Source organism: Diadema antillarum, unplaced genomic scaffold (genome assembly GCF_040938485.1).
Source record: "Diadema antillarum isolate AM-2024a unplaced genomic scaffold, OU_Dant_1.0 scf00000162, whole genome shotgun sequence".
Taxonomy (NCBI): domain Eukaryota; kingdom Metazoa; phylum Echinodermata; class Echinoidea; order Diadematoida; family Diadematidae; genus Diadema; species Diadema antillarum.
This window is the reverse complement of record NW_027271051.1, coordinates 601,262-619,268: the sequence shown is the minus strand read 5'-3', so window position 1 is coordinate 619,268 and position 18,007 is coordinate 601,262. Positions and strand designations below refer to the sequence as shown.

The window sequence follows — 18,007 nt, the reverse complement described above, 5'->3', positions numbered from 1 at the left end:
AAGATATAAATGAATACATAGACATCCATGGTTCTGATTAGCCTAAATTTAATACAATGTACATGAGGTATACGTTCATCAAATTTTGCATTATCGCTTAATCATGATCCCTAACTGTTAATGTCTGCAAAACATGAAACCACACTCTGCAAATGCATATATACTCAATGCCAGTTGATTGAAATGGATGGAAAGCAGATATAGGACACACAGGTACACATGTCAAGTAGTAAACACAAATTGTTCACGACACTGTTCATGGCTCAGTTTTGGGCTTCATCAGCACTGAAGTCCAAACCAATAAAAGCCAGACCTTTTGTTATGCGATGATGGCATTTGTGGGGAATGCATCCACACTTCAAAAAATTGGCCATCACAAATTTTAATCAATGGACCACCTGCTGACTTTTCTCTTTACTCAATCCCACTATCGTACCGGACAAGGGTCATGGACATCTATCTCAGTTTGATTACATTTATCACATAATGGCCGAGTTTCAACTTGGGTTCAACTGTACTATAACGCATATCTATGCTGTGAATACTTGACGTACAGGACTTGCATAGGGCAACCCAAAAAATGCAGGAAAGTATCTGCAGTGCTCTGATGAATGTCATGTGCAATTGATTGAGAGCTTTAATTTGCACCGCTTTTCTGGTAAAAAAATTTGGCACCTTGGTAACCGTAACAGCCGATTTGGGAGACTACAAAACAACGCCTATGCTCAAAAGCATTTATCCATTTTGATTAGCATACACTGCTGCACTGACTGAGGAGGTATACACTGCAATACACTTTTTGTAAAGAAAGCTTGAATGTGAAGGGAAACTCATCTCCAAAAGTTATGAATGATTAGTGAAATGAATCTCAAACTCAGTTAACTGAATAAAATGTGACACGGACCTTGTCTCAGTGGGGACTTCAAATTCTTACAGGAGAAAATATCATCCCAGTCCCGGAACATTAAAGTGGAATACGTCAGTATGAAGTTTGCTTGACTGTGTGTGTGAAAACAGAATGACTAGTAGTATAGCAGTACAGAGAGGACTTGTGAATAAACAATACAGTCGACTCCTGTTTGAACGAAGTCCTCAGGACCAGCAGTTTTCTTTCGTTGTTTGTCATAACCAAACAATGTTGGGGCCTGAATTTTTACTTCGTTGTAACCAGAATTTCATTTTAACTGTGTTTGTTATAATGGGAGTGCACTGTATTCCTGTAAAGTGCATTCCTGTTATAACAAACAAAATTATAACAAAATTCTCATTACAACAGAGTAAAAATTGAAGACTCAAAATAATCATCTACATGTCTTTAATGTACAAAGTACTTCATTGTTCTGCTACAACGAAATTTTGATAAAACAAATGAAAACTGTTGGTCCTGAGGACTTTGTTATTTAGATATGGGGGGGGGGGGGGGTCACCTGTATTCAGGACCTCACAGAAGTCAGCCAAATCAAATCACTTCAAACAGGTACATATGTAGTTGGTTTGAGAAAAATTCTCGCGAGGAAACTGCCAAAGAATGCATTTAGCCTCTGGAGAAAAGCTCAGAAAGAAAGAAAGTAACAGAAATTGATGGCAATTATTATTCATGATTATCCTTTGTACAACCAAGTTTGATACTACAGAAATTTCCACCCTAGCTAGCTGAAGTATGCTCAATCTCATCTAACACATGCACAGAATGACAAGCAGTACCAGTAGTTAACACACATTCATATTGGAAGAGTACTTTCTGGAGTCTGGATGATCAGTATATATGTACTGCATACAGACCTAACTACGTATTTAATGCCCAGTTCTCTCCACTCAGCCCTTATCAAAGCTGTTGGATTTGTGCACTTTGTACTCATCACTTGGAGCACTTTTGTAGAAAATCTTTCATTTAGGAAAAAAACAAACAAACTTTCACATCCGACAAAGTAGAACAAGTTGACAAAAACATTCATATACCAGTAACAGAAATGAACTTCACAATCTTGAGAAGAATTTTCCTAATGTTACTCGACTGGACTAACAAACTGATTTTTTTTTTTTAAATGGTGACTTTAGAGTCCCAATTTTATGTAAACATTTCCCTTTGTCACTCTCTTTAATACATATACAGTATGCAATGATGTCATTCGCTGCTATGAGATGAAAGAAACTTTTTTTTTTGTCATAGGACTAAGGAGTCAATATTTGCTGTTGTGCGAGATATGACAGTCTCGAGAAAGAACATTCCCACTTTCCCAAAGAAAAGTATACTGACCATACAAAAACAAAAATGCCCAAGAAGCATGAAAAAGCACATTCTCGGTCAAATTTCATGATTGAATTTTACATTTGTTGGATCATGCCCATTGAGGCATGCTTCTAATACAATGCATGCAAATATTACATTCAGTATACAGTGTACTCTCGCTATAACAAAGTCCTGGAACCAGTGGTTTTCTTTCATTATAACAAAATTTTGTTATAACCGAACAGTATACAGACATTCAGATGGTACTTATGAGACCTGAATGTGGATTATGTTGTAACAAGAATTTGGATGTAACCTTGTTTGTTATAATGGGAGTGCGCTGTATCCTTAGCTGACCAAAGAAAGAAAAAAAGCGCATAGTGTTATACGTTTGTCTTTTCAAACCAACAGAAATATAAACAGAATACTGAACATCCTAAAAGTTATGAAGCTCTCTGAATATGGTCACTCTTGGTGATCAAGAACAATATTTGTAACTCATCACCACATAACTATGATAAAGTCACAGCTATCATAACCGATCATAGTAGTAGTACAAAATCAAAGTGGAAAAATGATTAATTTGATTGTCCTTAAATGAAAAAGAAAGCTGGACATCTTAACGTGACCTGTCAGCATTTCAAAGTCTACAAATTGACTTGAAAGTTTATTACTTTACAGTTTTTTACATTGTTTTTTAATGAATTATCTCCTGCATGCCTGAGCGATTCTAATCTTTAATCGGATTTCTGACCATTTCTGTGATTCTGCAGTTTCCAGAATTACAGAGGGACAAAAATCATCCATCACTGGAAAGCATAGAGTGTAGAAAAATTAATGCAAAATTGAGAAAAAAAAATGTTGTGCCATTTTATCAGGCTCTTATAAAATGGGTTACACAATTGCAAGATTTACAATGAACTTATATATTGGTCCTACAACCCATCCTCCATTGATGACTCTATCATCCAATACATCACATAATTTAGGCCGTTTTAGCCCAAAGATTACAGCTTACTCAGTGCCGAGTTGGGATTCCACCACATTAGCAACTGAAACAGAATTGAGTAAAAATTAGTGACAGACACACAGACAGACCGTCGAAGGTGACAGATTTCTGCACTTTGCCATCACTGACATATCTCTCGTCAACTCGCATCTCTTTTGGGGGGTCCAGAAAAACATGATCACTCCTGCTGCCAGCGGTCGTTCCAGGCTGGCCGCGGTGCCTCGTATCCTGGGTATTTGGCGCGGCGTGACCTGGAGCGGTTTGTGCTGGACGAAGTGAAGCTGTCCCCGCTGAATTCTGTGCCCAAGCTCGACATGCTGGACGCTTTGGACATGCCCTGGCCACTGTTGTAGGCTTTCACTGTGAATGAATAATAAAAAATCAATTCACACACAAAATGTAATGGTGTTTCTTCAGGATTTTGTGCGTAGCTGTGGGACAAATATAGAATCATGTAGCGCTTTAAAATGATTTGTATAGTTTTGGTTGAGATGGGGGATTCAGAATTTAACTTTAAAAATTAGAAACCACTTTCGTACTAGAATATTAGACAGCATACAATTCTAAGAGGAATTCTAAGTCTAATTGATGGAAATCAGTTTTAAATGGCTAAGCTGTGATATCCAAAAACAAAGGAAAACAAAGTGGTCCTAATAAAAGGTGGGTTCCATCTTTTATTAGGACCCCTTTGTTTTTAGATATCACAGCAATTTCAATACCAATTACGGTATCATTAGATAAGTTTTTGAATTCCTCTTAGAATTGTACGCTCTTTAATATTTCATACAATGTATGAGATTTAGATTATCTTGCAAAAAGTTAAAACCTGAATCCCCATCTCAATCAAAACTATATTATCCCTTTAATAATGTCAGTTCCGAGTAGAATTGGACCTGGTACATACTTATTTCTTGCAAATGGTTTCCAAATTGCCCTTCATCGACATAAGCAAATATAAGCAAATAAGCAAAGATTATTCAGAGTTTTAGTAGTAGACATGACAGAAAATCATGGGCATGATACTCTGGTTGGATTCAAACGATCTCCGTTTAATACAAGACAGGTGTCGAATCCACTAGACTACCGAGCTTTTGCCGAACAGCCAGAGCTAGTTCAAATCACGGCTACTACTATTAAAACACTGAACAATTGATGCTTAAATTTATGTTGATGAAGGGCAATTTGTCAATCAGTCACAATAAAAACAACTCGACACAAGAATTCATCAATTTGAAACCTTATTTCTGCAGCAAATGCATAACTTTACGTGATGTAGATCTACCTTTCATATCTTAATGTGTAAATTACTGTTGAACCCTTTGCTGCACCTCATTTGCACCTAACTGACGTGTATTCATTCATATTTCCAATGTAATACTCAGAGGAAACATATTCAAATTTTTGAAATACTACTGTTTCATTAAAAAAAAAAAATCAATATGCTATTTTATCTTCTCCAAAGTAAAAAAGCACCAACTTTTCTCTTGGAATGGACAATACTTCTCATTACGTCGAACATGGTTCTTGAATGTAAATTCTAGCACTCGTAAGAGTATCTTACAATTCTTAATTCACAAAATATTATCCTTGCTGAATATATGATACAAGATTCCTGATGAATTAATAACAAGAAAATCAATACAATCCACAAATTTGGATAATAAAAAACAAATATCCCTGTGAAAGTTTAGGTTTCTTTTTAAATCTATATTTCATGTCTAATGTCTACATCCACAGCACAAAACTAATCTGAGGAATCATGCTAATCTTTCAGGTGTGATTGTACTGTACCTGTCCGTTTAGCACTGGATGGCCGGACGGGAGGACCACCAGGTGTCTTGGAGACCTGGGCGGCATACTGCATCTGTTGGCGGTAGTCCCTAATGAGGGAGTCCTTCTTCACCTGAGGATTAGCCCTGGCTGCCTCGATGCGCCTCAGAATTTGCTGCATTGGAAATGATGACCATAAGGATGACGAGACAGTGAAATCTCAAGTTTGCAAGACGAGAACTGAAGATTACATGTCAAAGCAAAAATGATTTAACAAAAACAACCATCTTGTGGAAATCTTAATTTGTTCTGAAAGGCAAAGTTATAACTCATGTGACAGCATCCATTTTACCCGAGTACAGTACAATTTATGTGTACTGTGATTCCAGACTACACTGTGTTGAATGAGCATTTGAGTACCTGGGTACATGAAAAGACATGAGGTCTGATATGAAGGTATTTGACATTTTTATAAACAAATAATGATAATGACAAAAAAAAAACAACAACTTTGGAGCTGATGTAATTATGCAAATGCATTGAGGATTTTCTAGAAGGTTTTTTCAAAAGACCCCTAGCGTGGGAATTCATGATGGAGTGCAAAGGGGGGCCCAGTTCAAATAATTTGAGAATCCCAGTAACAAATTGTGTGCACCTTTACCACTGATCTCTGAAGTACACACACAGCCAAAGAATCTCAACTAGAGTCAACCGTTACCAATGAGCATGTGCTTCGATGCACTATATTCGCTGAAACATGGCTTTACAGGCACAATATACTTGTGGTTTTTGAATGCCCCCCTGGTGAGCAGCGAATTCATTTGGACTACCCATGTTTCCCCATGCTATCAGGGCTTTAAACCAATGAATACTTTGATTGTTTTTTTAAATATTCTCTTACCATATGGCTGTCAGATCTTGTACTGCACCTCATTGTATATGTACTGTATTTACACATCCTTTCATACACATACAATATACTTGTGACTCACATTTGTACATATCAGGTACATCGTACAGTCTTGTTATTTTTTTTTAAGATCATATCATATTTCATGAGAAATTTTAGCCATGGCTATTTTCAAGTGTCAGTTCATTGCCAACAATTCATTAAAAGCCTACAGTTCATTAAAATGAATCAGTTTAGCACCATATTTCTACTTACAGGTTCATCTCAGAATGTGTCTCCTTAAAATCTATAAAGAAATTCAAATCTTTACCTATAAATTTTCTCCATGCTTTCAAACAGGGTACATTCCCAGATAAAATCTATGTCACTGACAGAATGACTTTAAATTCAGTTTAACACCTGGTAAGACTCTTCTTCACTTTATGACTATGGTACTTTCTACAATACTCATCATTATGTGTCTGCTTTTTTTTTTTCTTTTTTTTTTTTTGGTGCAAGCCAATTGGCAACATTACACAAATTACAAGTAACCTCCGAATTGTACTTCCAGCCTATAGGCTTTGCAGAGTAGATAGAGACCTGTGAATAACACATTTCCTGAAAGCCCAGACAACATTAAAGTTTCATCAGCATCAATTACCTAGGATGAATGCACAATAAAAAAGGCACTCCCGAGTAAGACTGAATAGGCATGATGGCGTCACTCATGCAAGATGCCCTCTTTGTCGCTGGTATCGCAGGCAGACAAAACCAGGGCGTCCTTGGCATGCTGCCTTTGACACTGCTAGTCTGTAATCCTGATATTTTATATTCTAACACGAGACTAGAGAGTGTGTTATACACTCATTATGTCCTCAGGTAATTTTTTTGGACTGCAGAAATAATCATTAAGTCATAAATTGACAAATCTGCATTTCACTGCATGTTTGAAAAATAGATCGAACTGGTTAAATTCAGTATATCTGCACAAAAAAAAACCCCAAAATAATCAATGAATAATAAAAAAACACCAGTACGACAAAAACTGCCAATATGAGGGAGAAACAGCAACTTTCATAATCTGATATGTGTTAATTTAACAATCACACTTTATAAAGTTAGGGATGGCTATTGAAGATTCTGCATCTGAAACAATTATTCCTGAACAATAAATAGCTTAAATGAAAGAGATCTTTCCCTTTAAATATATTCATTCATAATAGTGTAAACTATAATTATTAGATGAAAACAGACAATACCAAACCAAAGAAGTATGGTTTCTAGGGCGTGGTACAGTAGCTAAAGGTACACTCTTCAGCAATACCATGGTAACAAGTACAACATGGCAATTAGTACTACAACTGCATGACCCTGATTTCACCTACAACAATCTAGAGGTCTGGATTGTCCGTAAAATCTGCAGCAAGCCTACAGGGCATTGATGCAATAAACGGATATTAGCTGGCGATATCACAAAATCAATATGTTGACTCTTTAGATTAACTCTTGGGATAAAGGGGCAACTGATATAATAGCTCCAATAGCCTGCAAAGTAATTACTGGGTGCATTTACAAGCCTGAAAGTTATTAATTCCAGTCCATTCATCCTGCACACACAATTCTGATTTCAAACAAATTTACGACGTAGAAGTAATGTAGTGCTAATCTTCCTATGAGGTGGTGGTTGAGTGAGAGTGTCTTTTGGTTGTGAAAGACAGTATAAAGACATCGTTCTAGTGTTACAATTATTTAGTTACAGTTGTGAGTGTATGTGTGAGTGTGTGAGTAAGTGTGATTCTCATTAAAGGAAACGAAAACCCAAAGAGAAATGTCAGATTGAGTGAAAGTCAGCAACATTAGTAGAACTGTGAAAGTTTTAGGAAAATCGGACAATTGATGCAAAAGTTATGAATTTTTGAAGTTTTGGTGTTGGAACTGCTGGATGACGAGACTACTAGAGGTTATGATGTCATGTGTGGACAACAATATAAAGAAAATACGAAGGGAATTCCACAAGAATTAATTTTTCATGAAAATTACATATTCGATCAACTTGATACTGACATACATATAGTTAAGGGTAGCAATTATTCCCCCTGCTTTCTGAAAGCGGTTTAATACTCACATGCTCTTTCATTATGCTATAAGAGTAAATTTTGGTGGAATTCCTTTTATATTTTCTTTATATTGTTGTCCACACATGCCATCATAACCTCTAGTAGTCTCCTCATCTAGCTGTTCCAACACCAAAAAAAATCATAACTTTTGCATTGATTGTCCAATTTTCCTCAAACTTTTACTGATTATCCAGTGATGTGTTCAATGTTGCTGCTTTCACTCGATTCACATTTCTCTTTGGGTTTTGGTTTCCTTTAACTATGAAACCAGGGGCCTGTTTCATACAGATCACATCATTGGTAATCATAAATTGTACCACTAAGTCACAATGACTGCACCTGCTTTGCCGACCGATTTTCAGCGCTAAAGCTGTTGCTATAGCGACAGCAAGCATTGCAATTTACAATAGTCACAGTCCAGTGGGTCCAAATTTATGTAACAATGTGCAGGAACAGTGAAGTTGACTAAAATAATTACTTTTTATAGTTACACTAAAAATATGCAATGACAACCTTGTACTACTTTTTTGATTGCATCAACTTCATAAATCATGACTCAGGATGTACCGGTATTACATTCGCACTGCATCATGAATCAAACATGTACCCGTAATGCAACTGATATCTGATTCATAACATCTATTCAACACAATAATGAATAATGACTGAATTTTGTACGCTCTATAGCTATACATACTAATAGTCTTGGAATTTTCCATCAAAGTTTATCCCAACCAGCTACAATGGTAACATACTTTTTGTCTGGGACTTCGCTTTGCTTTGCAGGACTTTACCAAAAGAGAGGCAGTGTCAAGGTGCCAATCACATTTGAGTACCTGGGCCTACTGCACTGCACTGTATGTTCAAGATAATTCAGCAATCCCTCTACAGAATTTCCAATATCAAAGTTGCAAATAATTTTCTACAATCAGAACGTTACTGATTTTGGTGTGTGATTTTTGCACAATGAGACATGGATTTTAATACACATTATGCCGACATAAATTTGCACATCACACAAAAAAGCTTCGAGCGTGTGTACCCAAGCACCCCACACAATGTACATGTATGTTGCCTCGCCTCCTTTCTCGCTAAACAATGACAGTTTCACTGATCCCGTATACAGTACATAGAGTCCAACACTTCATGATTGGTTGCCAGGTAACAGTGCAGTGCTGCACAGACAATCTCAGAGCGTGTCTGACTCCATTGATTTACCCAACAGACCAACTGAGAGTTAAGCTAAATCTCCTGTGCATACAAGCAGTGTATTCCTAGTACTGAAGGTTGGTCGGGCATCGAAGCGTGACATTTCCCAGGGTAGAAAATTGCCAGATTCATGGGACATATCCCAACTTTTTTTTACGGCGATATTTTCGAACAAAAGTCTGTATTATGAAAGGATGGTTTCATCGTTTTAAATTCATATAGGCCTAAGCATGAGGAAAATGCAATCATACACATCAGTAAACTTCCTACATGTAACTATGCTATATAATGCACACCATGTGGGCCTTCCAATGATCTAGACACTGGCGTTTCAGGCAGCAGCAACACACACACACACACACACAAAAGACTACAATTGTGTGTGAATGGTGAATTACATCATTTGATCACATGACAGCTCAGAAGAACAGAATAGAAGTGCACGCATGCGCTTCTATACTCTTTGGACGGAACTACTGGATTTGAACTTCAACAGCTCCAGGGATTGATACATTCTTAGCGTACAATGTATATTGTGTGCACACATTTCTCCACTGACATTTGGTGTTCATTTTTAATTTCTTCCCTACAAAGTACAATCTAACATTCTGTCTGCATGTTTGCTACAGTCATAGCTCAGTGTAACAATGCACGACAGAATGGAAAAAACACCAAATAAACAAACCAAAATCCTTAGAGATATCTCTACATGAAGTTAATCCATCCATACAACTTTTTTTTTAATGCATTCAATAGCAACAACAAAATGAAAGAAAAGGGGGATGAAAAATGTCATACAATTCAACTCTTACCACAGAATTTATGATTAGGAGTAAAATGTTTCATGCATAATGTCAAGGAGGAGGGGGGAAAAGAATTTGAATTTGAAATACTTGGTCATAGTGTGTATTGGCACACACGCTGTAGAGTGCTTTCATCTCGGATTGGCAAAGATGTCTAAAAACTACATTGTACTGTATACGCCCAATATTTTGTGAGGTTTTTATTTTTGTGATTTTTGCCAGTCAGGTGCTATTTGCGAAATTAAAGACACATGAAAATATTGACTCTGATCATGCTATGAATGTGACGCATTCTCTGCTTGGTGCAGGACTCCACAATCACACATTTAACCATTTGCGAAATCGTCAGGAAGTTCCGATTTGCGAAAATTTAGACTCGCTATATATATGGCGTATACACTTGATATTGTCAATGAACAGAGATTACCTAATCATCTTAATCCCTACTGTGTCACCATGACATTCCTGTTGGACATTAGTTACGTTCAGATGACAAACCCTAACCTCGAGGTTAGGAAACCTCGAGGTTAAGCTCTTGCCCCCTAACTACGATGTGTGTCCACACAACGAATCTTAATCTCGAGGTCAAATTCCTGCCCCTTTGAATGCGTTGATTTTTGTGTCCACAGGTGCTTAACTACGAGTGGGGACCCCCCCCCCCCCCCCCCCCGGCTCGTGGTTAGAGCGCTAACCATAAGATTTCTCGTGGCTCTTAACATCAAGCAAACCTCGAGGTTAGCGAACTACGAGTGCGTCTTCATGGTCCCTAACTACAAGCTCTAACCTCGAGGTTATGGCTTGTCGTCTGAACATAACTATTATAAGCAAGATACTCACACCAGAGTAGGCTTGCTTTACTTTACAACTACTGTAAATGTGTACACGTTTGTAGGTGAAGTTTGGATGGATTAATGCAGATCTATGGAAAAACTTAAAGGGGTGGTACAGCTTCGATAGGGCTTCAGGTTTCCATGGTCTTTTTTTAAAATATTTTTAGATTTGTAATGAGATACCTCTCATGAAATATGAACGAGCATACAATTCTAAGAGGAATTCAAATTCTATTTTGATCAAACTTGGTTTTGAAATGGCTGAGATATCCAAAACAAAGTGATCCTCATAAAAGGTGGGACCCACCTTTTATTAGGATCACTTTGTTTTACTTTGTTTTTGGCTATCTCAGCCATTAATTTCAAAACCAATTTTCATCAGAAAACTTTGAATTCCCCTGAGAATTCCAAGGTCATTTTTCTTGCATGAATTTGTCAGAAAATTCCTTTGCAGGAGATTCTCACTTTGACCAACTATGCCACCGTTAAATACTATATTATACTAATGATGCACAGGATAGAGTGTGTTAGTGAAGGTGCGGCGCGCTCGAGAGTATTGACAATGGTGCGACATGCACGAGGCGCAGCCGAGTGCATGTTTGCAACCGTTGTCAATACTCGAGAGTGAGCCGCACCTTCACTAACGCCACGAAATAATCCTGTGCATCATTAGTTTTATAAAATGGGTCGAAAACTAACAGCATTATTCACGTACCTTTGTGGGTCAATACCAGTCAGCTACATGCAGCACTCGCTCAAAAGTCAAGATGTCCGAAGATGTTCGTCCCAAACATTTACGCACGTCGCACTCGGAAATCCCGCACACTATAAGTACTGTACGTACGTATAAGAGTATACGTACGCCACGTACTGTTATGCACAAGAAAGGCCGCCGGCTGTTGTGGCAGCCCGCGGCCCGAACTAGAAGTTGTTTACAGGATTGACAGCGCGTATAGTAGCGCGTGACGCACTTGTAACAACTGATTGAGTGCGCACTGCTAGTGTAAAACATTGTGACGTACGTCAGGCCAGGGAGGTGGAAGAGAGACTCTTCTTAGTGCTTACCTGAAGAAAATAATGCACGCACACGTGACTCATTTCAGCGCTTCCAATTGGCTACATTCTTGAACCCATTTTATAAAATAAATTAAGGCATGCACTGTAGATGTGCAGCTACTTAATTAAATAAAGGTATATGCACTTCAAAACCAATAAACATACAAACTAGACTCGCTGTCACAAAATGGAAATCCTGCAGCAACTTTCCAATATAAGATTTGTACAGACATGTAGGCATTATAGATATACCGATCAGGATCAATACAAAGGCGCAAACTGTACTTGTACACTTGTATTTAATCAATCATCTGGCAACAGAGGATGACAATAACTGACAAAGAATTTTTCAGAGGCCAGAAAATATCATTATTTTTTTTTATTTTTTTTTTTGGGGGGGTGGGGGTTGCCATTAGACCAGTTGTATCAAAGGAAAGCCTTTCTTTGTTAATTATCTGGTATTAATATCAAATTCTTTTTAAATCAAATGGAGCTGATTTGCAGCATGGATAGGTGCATGGGCCTGAAACCTCAAGCATTTTAAATTGTGAAGCATTTTAAATTGTGCAGCATTTGAGTACACTGCACAAATCCTCAAGGAGGCAAAAGAAATCTAGACAGGAAATATATACCGGTACTGTACATCATGTACAACCTTGTAAACACTAACATGTGTATGCTGTATAGTCTCAGATGACAACCCTTCAATGTGAAATCTCAGTAAATGAAAGCATCACTTATCGACGCGTGCAGTTTCTATCCTGTACAATTTAATGATGGAGGACAAAATGCTTTTTAAATTCCATGCCATCCCTTCCCCAATCTCACTGCAGCTTTAAGATAAAAATACTATACTTCTATGAGTATAGTACAACATTGTACACTATCAACCCAAGTTGTTTTAAGATCGGGCACATCCAGGTGAAGTGGCCCTGCCTCACATCCAACTGAACCCCATGGAAGACCAGCTTTGCATAGCTGAATATAGGGCTATCCAGCCATCTTCTCAGATGGAAAATGAACAAACACACAAACAGGTACATTGTTGAACATATATTTGTACACGTCCAATGTGCTGATGTGAAACAAGTGACTATATTGATCTGCAAATAAGAGATAGAAAGCCAGCTCAAATGTTCTATTTAGAGTTCAACAAACTGTACAGACAAGGCCAGGTACAAAAAGATCATAGTTTCTTGTCCCCGCCCACATCATTTTTTTGTCGTCTTTTGTCAAAAAAACAAAGACTACCCGAAAAGTGTTGTGTTGTGGATCAACCATTTTTAAATCCAATGACTGTATCCTGGAAAGGCAAAAAAAAAAAATAATAATAATAAAAACAAAAAAAGTGAAATTCTTCTGTCGAGAGGTTTTTATGCAACTGGGCGATGTAGGGCAATTGGTTAATCAGAACATAATTTTGCCAAAAAAAAAAAAAAGGGCCCTCATCCTCTATTTTTTTTTAAAAAGTTACAATGAGAAACTATTTTTTTTTCACTTGGCCTCAGGAGGCTTGTTCGCTTTTCCCTTTTTGGCAATTATGAGCACATTGAATTATATCCTCTCATTTGGTACTGAACTAAAAAGGATCTCTAAGAAAGAAATGAGCCAATGTTTTTGTGGGATGCCAAGGCAGTCATGGACCAATCATACTTCAGAAAATTGTCCTGCATTTTCCACTACAACGTACAACAGCCATATGATGTCATAGTTCATACAGGTGACATGCTAATGGAGTGAATTAAGAGGCCCTTCTCATTGGGAAATCACATAATAGCCACAGTCACACTACACAAAACAACAGCTGTATGCGTAGTTTGTCTCTCAATAACTCCCAGAAGTTTGAGCACGTGGTTACACTACAGAAAAAAACTATGTGTAGCTGAAGTACTTAACTTACTTACTCCGTACTTAACCTCTTGCAGGAAAAAAAGAAATGCACAACAGCATACAAAAGCATGCACAATGTGTGTAAACACCATGAATGGATCGCATCACACACTTCAAAGAAGTTTCAGCCACATGTGGTAGCACTGTACCAAACTAGGCCCTATGTATTGTATCGTGAAAAGTGAGAAACTTCCCAAGTGCATGCAGGAAGTTCACAGGAATTTTCGCAGGAATCACTTCTTGAGAAGTTTACTGTCATACTGCCCAAACTAAGCAAAGCAAAATGCCGGGTAGTGAAACTACCCATAATTTCATGTACGCAACGTACATGTAAGGTTAGTGTGTTTAAAACTAAAAACATTTGCAAAATGGAGCCGATAGCCTTTTTCGCCACATGAAACTTTCACGAACTGTCTCTGGCATTTGCATTGTGTAGATCAAATCTTTTGTGTGCATTTAATTTTCTTTCTCGAATCTTGGCTCCTAATACAAAAGAGAATTCGTGGAAGTTTCATGCAAGCAAATATTTTTGCATTCTGGTTTTACGATAAATTTATGTAGACACCTAGATCCTATTTCATATTTACCATGTTTTCTATCTCTATTCTCCTCTGATCTCTCTGTCTCTGGACTGCTGAATGACTCATTGGTGTCTTGGGAACTCTGCTGGCCCGTGAATGACTTGCACTGCCCGTTCGAGCCTTCGTCGTTGACTGGCCTGGGCCTGGACTCCCCACGATTTTCTGCAGCAGTCGTTGGTTCTCTCTGTCGATGCGTTTGACCTCATCATTACTAAATGACATGTTCATGCGCTGGTGAGGCATTGGGGCAGACTGAGGTCTGTTTTTTCGTTTTCCGGACAGCGGTCTCTTCAGATTTTTGTGCAGCATGGAGAGTTCTGATGTGTTTGGTGTCTCGTCCATTTCTAAAACTGCTCGCAGCAACATACTCAACTCGTTGGCCTCCGATTCTCTAAGGCGTGGGTCATCTTGGTACTTGGAATAACCTGGAGTTTTGACGTTAGGAGGAGGCCGTTCCTTAAATTTGGCAGATTTCGGTCTTGATCTTTGATGTGATTTCTCCCTTCTGCTATCTGCTGCTCTGTCCTCAAACCTAACACTTCTCATTTTTTCTGTCTCCCTTTCCATTTCCTGCTCATCATATTCAAGCTTGGGGATGGGTGAACTTCTTGGGCTCTGCAGCGGTGAAACATCAGTGACACTGTCATGGTCTCTCGTGCTCGATTCGGACTCCGAAGTAAAACTTGGACTGTCACTGTGCTCACTGGCACTTGTATACGAACTAGAGCTAGAGCTACTTGACCTTGACCTTTGCTGCCTCTTGCTGTTTTTTGCTGTTTTCGGCCGAGACCGAGAGTTAGACTTCCTCATTGCACTTGACTTTGATTTTGATGAAGAGTACGATTTGTGGAAGTTGTGGTGTGCACTGCCAGAATTCGACTTATCTGGTCGCTCCTTTAAAGACTCGATGTCATCCTTAAAACGAAAGGTATTATCACCATTTTTGTGTCCTTCGTTATCACTCTCCTCGAATTCCTCAGAGTAATAGTCCGCTTCATTACCGTCGTCTTTAGCTGGAGCAGCCGTTGGAATCCGCACGCTAACACTACTGCGACTGCTCGCAACACTTCGCACCGACTCCCTATCATAATCGCCGTCGTTGCCCCGTGCACTGTCGCTTCGCTTACCGCTTGAGGGACGAGCACTTTTGCGATCCGGGGATATTATTCTTGCCCCAGTGTCTGAACCATTTTCATCGTCGAAAAAGTCAAAGTCTATCGGCTCTGGTGTACCCTCGTAATCCATCTTGCCAACTTGTTTCCCTCAAAGAGCTTGTATTTCTGGAAAAAAATACGTTCATAACACACAATATCGATGAGCTTGACACTCGGTGGTGACTGGCGTCATCTTGAATGTGTTGTAGCAACTGTGACGTCACAAGATAAAAATCTGTCCGATCGACAAGTTATTGAACACGAGATGGCGCTATCAAACTTACCCCAGAGCGAGTTGATAGATAGAGGTAAGCACTATTTGGGCACCCGTCCACACCGGAAGTTCGCGCTGATTGGTCAGTCCCTCAAAATAGTTCCCCCTGGTCGTATGATGTCGATAAGACCTTGGAAAACCGCGTACCCTATTATGACGCAAACAATGCATTCATTGTTATTTTGCTCCGTGGTTCGCGCAAAGTAGAGTTACGCGCCGCGCATGGGTTTTGCGCGAGAGTGCAAAATAGCTTCCCCTCGTCGTCATAACAACAATAAAGACCCACAACCCGGGATTTTGAATTACAACAACAATTGTAAAGGAATGGGACTACATGATATTTCCGTCCTTACATTTTGACGTTCGCCCATCAACATCATCCAGGAGCGTTAAAACAACTCTGAAAATATGTCATCCTTTCCGGTTGTTTCCATCCGTTTCCTTGACTTCAACAGTAAGTACTCCTTTCTCTACTTCATTAAGTTTATATGATTGCCGTAAAAACAGGACATTTTTTCTCAACAAGTCACACTCCCGTCGCAAGCAACAATAGTATCTCACACTGCCGCTGGGTCCGGGTAGCGTACTGCGCGCCTATGTGAAAACCCTGTAGAAATAATTCGTCGACGTCGACGACCAGGGGGAACTATTTGACATGACCTTTGTACCCAAGTGTCGCAACTCTATCTATCAACCCGCTCTGGGGCCTGTCTTATAAAGACTTGTGATAGAAATCAATCACAAGTTTCTTGTGAGCTGCAATGCAAGTTGCGATTGATTTGGGGGCTTGTGATTGATTTGAAGGCTTTATAAGACGGGGCCCAGACTTACCCGAGAGATTTCCTTTATCCAAAGAGATTTTTCTCCTCACTGGGGAAAATCTATTTGCCTTCATCATGCTTTTTGTGTCAGGATCATGATTCCAATGAATTACTATATTCTTTACTTTTGAGAAGATGGTCACAATAAGAATGACTTAGATTATAGTTTTAAGAATTCTGTGTGCATAGGCCATAGCGTGTACATGAGCATAGATTGTCTAAAGGGCATAAGTAAAGAGTTCATTTGCAAAGACTGATGATGTCCATTTTATTTGATACATTTTTGTACTTTTTGACCAAGATTTTTTGTTAAAGTCTGCTGGCACAGAACAGGAATGATGTAGAAATCATACATGAATTTTGGTTACCTATGTAACAGAAGGTTTAATGTTCAGAAATCTACTCAGAGGAAAGTGTGCATAGCATTTATTGGGTTAAGCAACAAAACATTGATTTCAGACTGAAATATTCAGTTATACATCCAGCATGCATCTTGTTACACACTGATTTTATCTTCTGATTGGTCCCACGACCTACGATTGTGATATATCTATAATCATTGATTCTTATGCAAAAATGGAATTATCAGTTTTTGCAATCAAACTCTTCAAGTGATATCTTGTTGATTTGTATCATTACAGTTTATTTTATGTAGTGATATTATGCTCACTGTTTCATATATTCTATGCTCTTTTTGTTATATTTATGCTGTGATTTGAGCTTGAGTTTGAGTAAATTAATTCATCCATTCATTTCCATCATCATCATGATCTGAAATAAAGCAAATCTGATATCATCATTCATATTGATATCTGTCTCTGATAAATAATCAAAAATCCAGTAGTAATGTAAGTCTCAATAATCATCAAGCAACAACAGTTGCTCATCCCAACTGATTTCAAATTCTGTGACCCCTCACACTACATATAGAGCGCGAGTGTACGGATATGTGTACAGTATGTCCCCCCCAAAAAAATTACAATCCACTTTTCGCACTGATAACACCCAATAGGACTAAAACCATCTAAATGCTACTTCAGAGTCCTCAAATATAACATCTTAGCTCTATTTTGCAGAAAACCCCATTCAATTTGGTTAAGCGGTCACAGAGAAATGTGGATTGTTGTAAAGCTTGTCATGAGTTTGATTCTTCCAAGTTTAGCGCTTGGATGCTCTTGGAAATGTGAATTAGTGTGTGAACACAATAGACAGAACTTGGAGGGAAGAGACTTCTGACATGCTTTACAAAATTTCTAATTTCTCTTTGACCACTGAAGCAAATCGAATGGGGTTTTCTGTAAGATGTGGGCAAAGAGTTAAAGTTTCATATCCTGAAATTGCATTTGGATTGCTTCGCTATTTTTAAAGCTACCG

At 38.4% G+C, this 18,007-nt stretch overlaps 1 protein-coding gene across 1 annotated transcript; it reads right to left on the bottom strand.

Moving 5' to 3' along the window:
• Positions 1-3,417: 3,417 nt before the first annotated feature.
• Positions 3,418-15,708, bottom strand: LOC139722258 (uncharacterized). The gene is made up of 3 exons (XM_071633566.1): positions 14,391-15,708; positions 5,031-5,184; positions 3,418-3,599 (listed from the first exon to the last, which is right to left on the bottom strand). Exons 1-3 carry the CDS (start codon positions 15,627-15,629, stop codon positions 3,418-3,420), a joined length of 1,575 nt encoding a protein of 524 aa, XP_071489667.1. The 5' UTR covers positions 15,630-15,708.
• Between the last annotated feature and the right edge of the window lie 2,299 nt (positions 15,709-18,007).

Bases quoted from the DNA above. Each gene is read 5' to 3' on its own strand.
- LOC139722258 (XM_071633566.1), bottom strand. From the start codon at position 15,629: ATGGATTACGAGGGTACACCAGAGCCGATAGACTTTGACTTTTTCGAC. The intron at 5,185-14,390 runs GTAAATATGAAA...TTTCCAATGCAG, and splicing joins GAATAGAGATAGAAAACATG to CAAATTCTGAGGCGCATCGA. The intron at 3,600-5,030 runs GTACAGTACAAT...ATTCATTCACAG, and splicing joins ATCCAGTGCTAAACGGACAG to TGAAAGCCTACAACAGTGGC.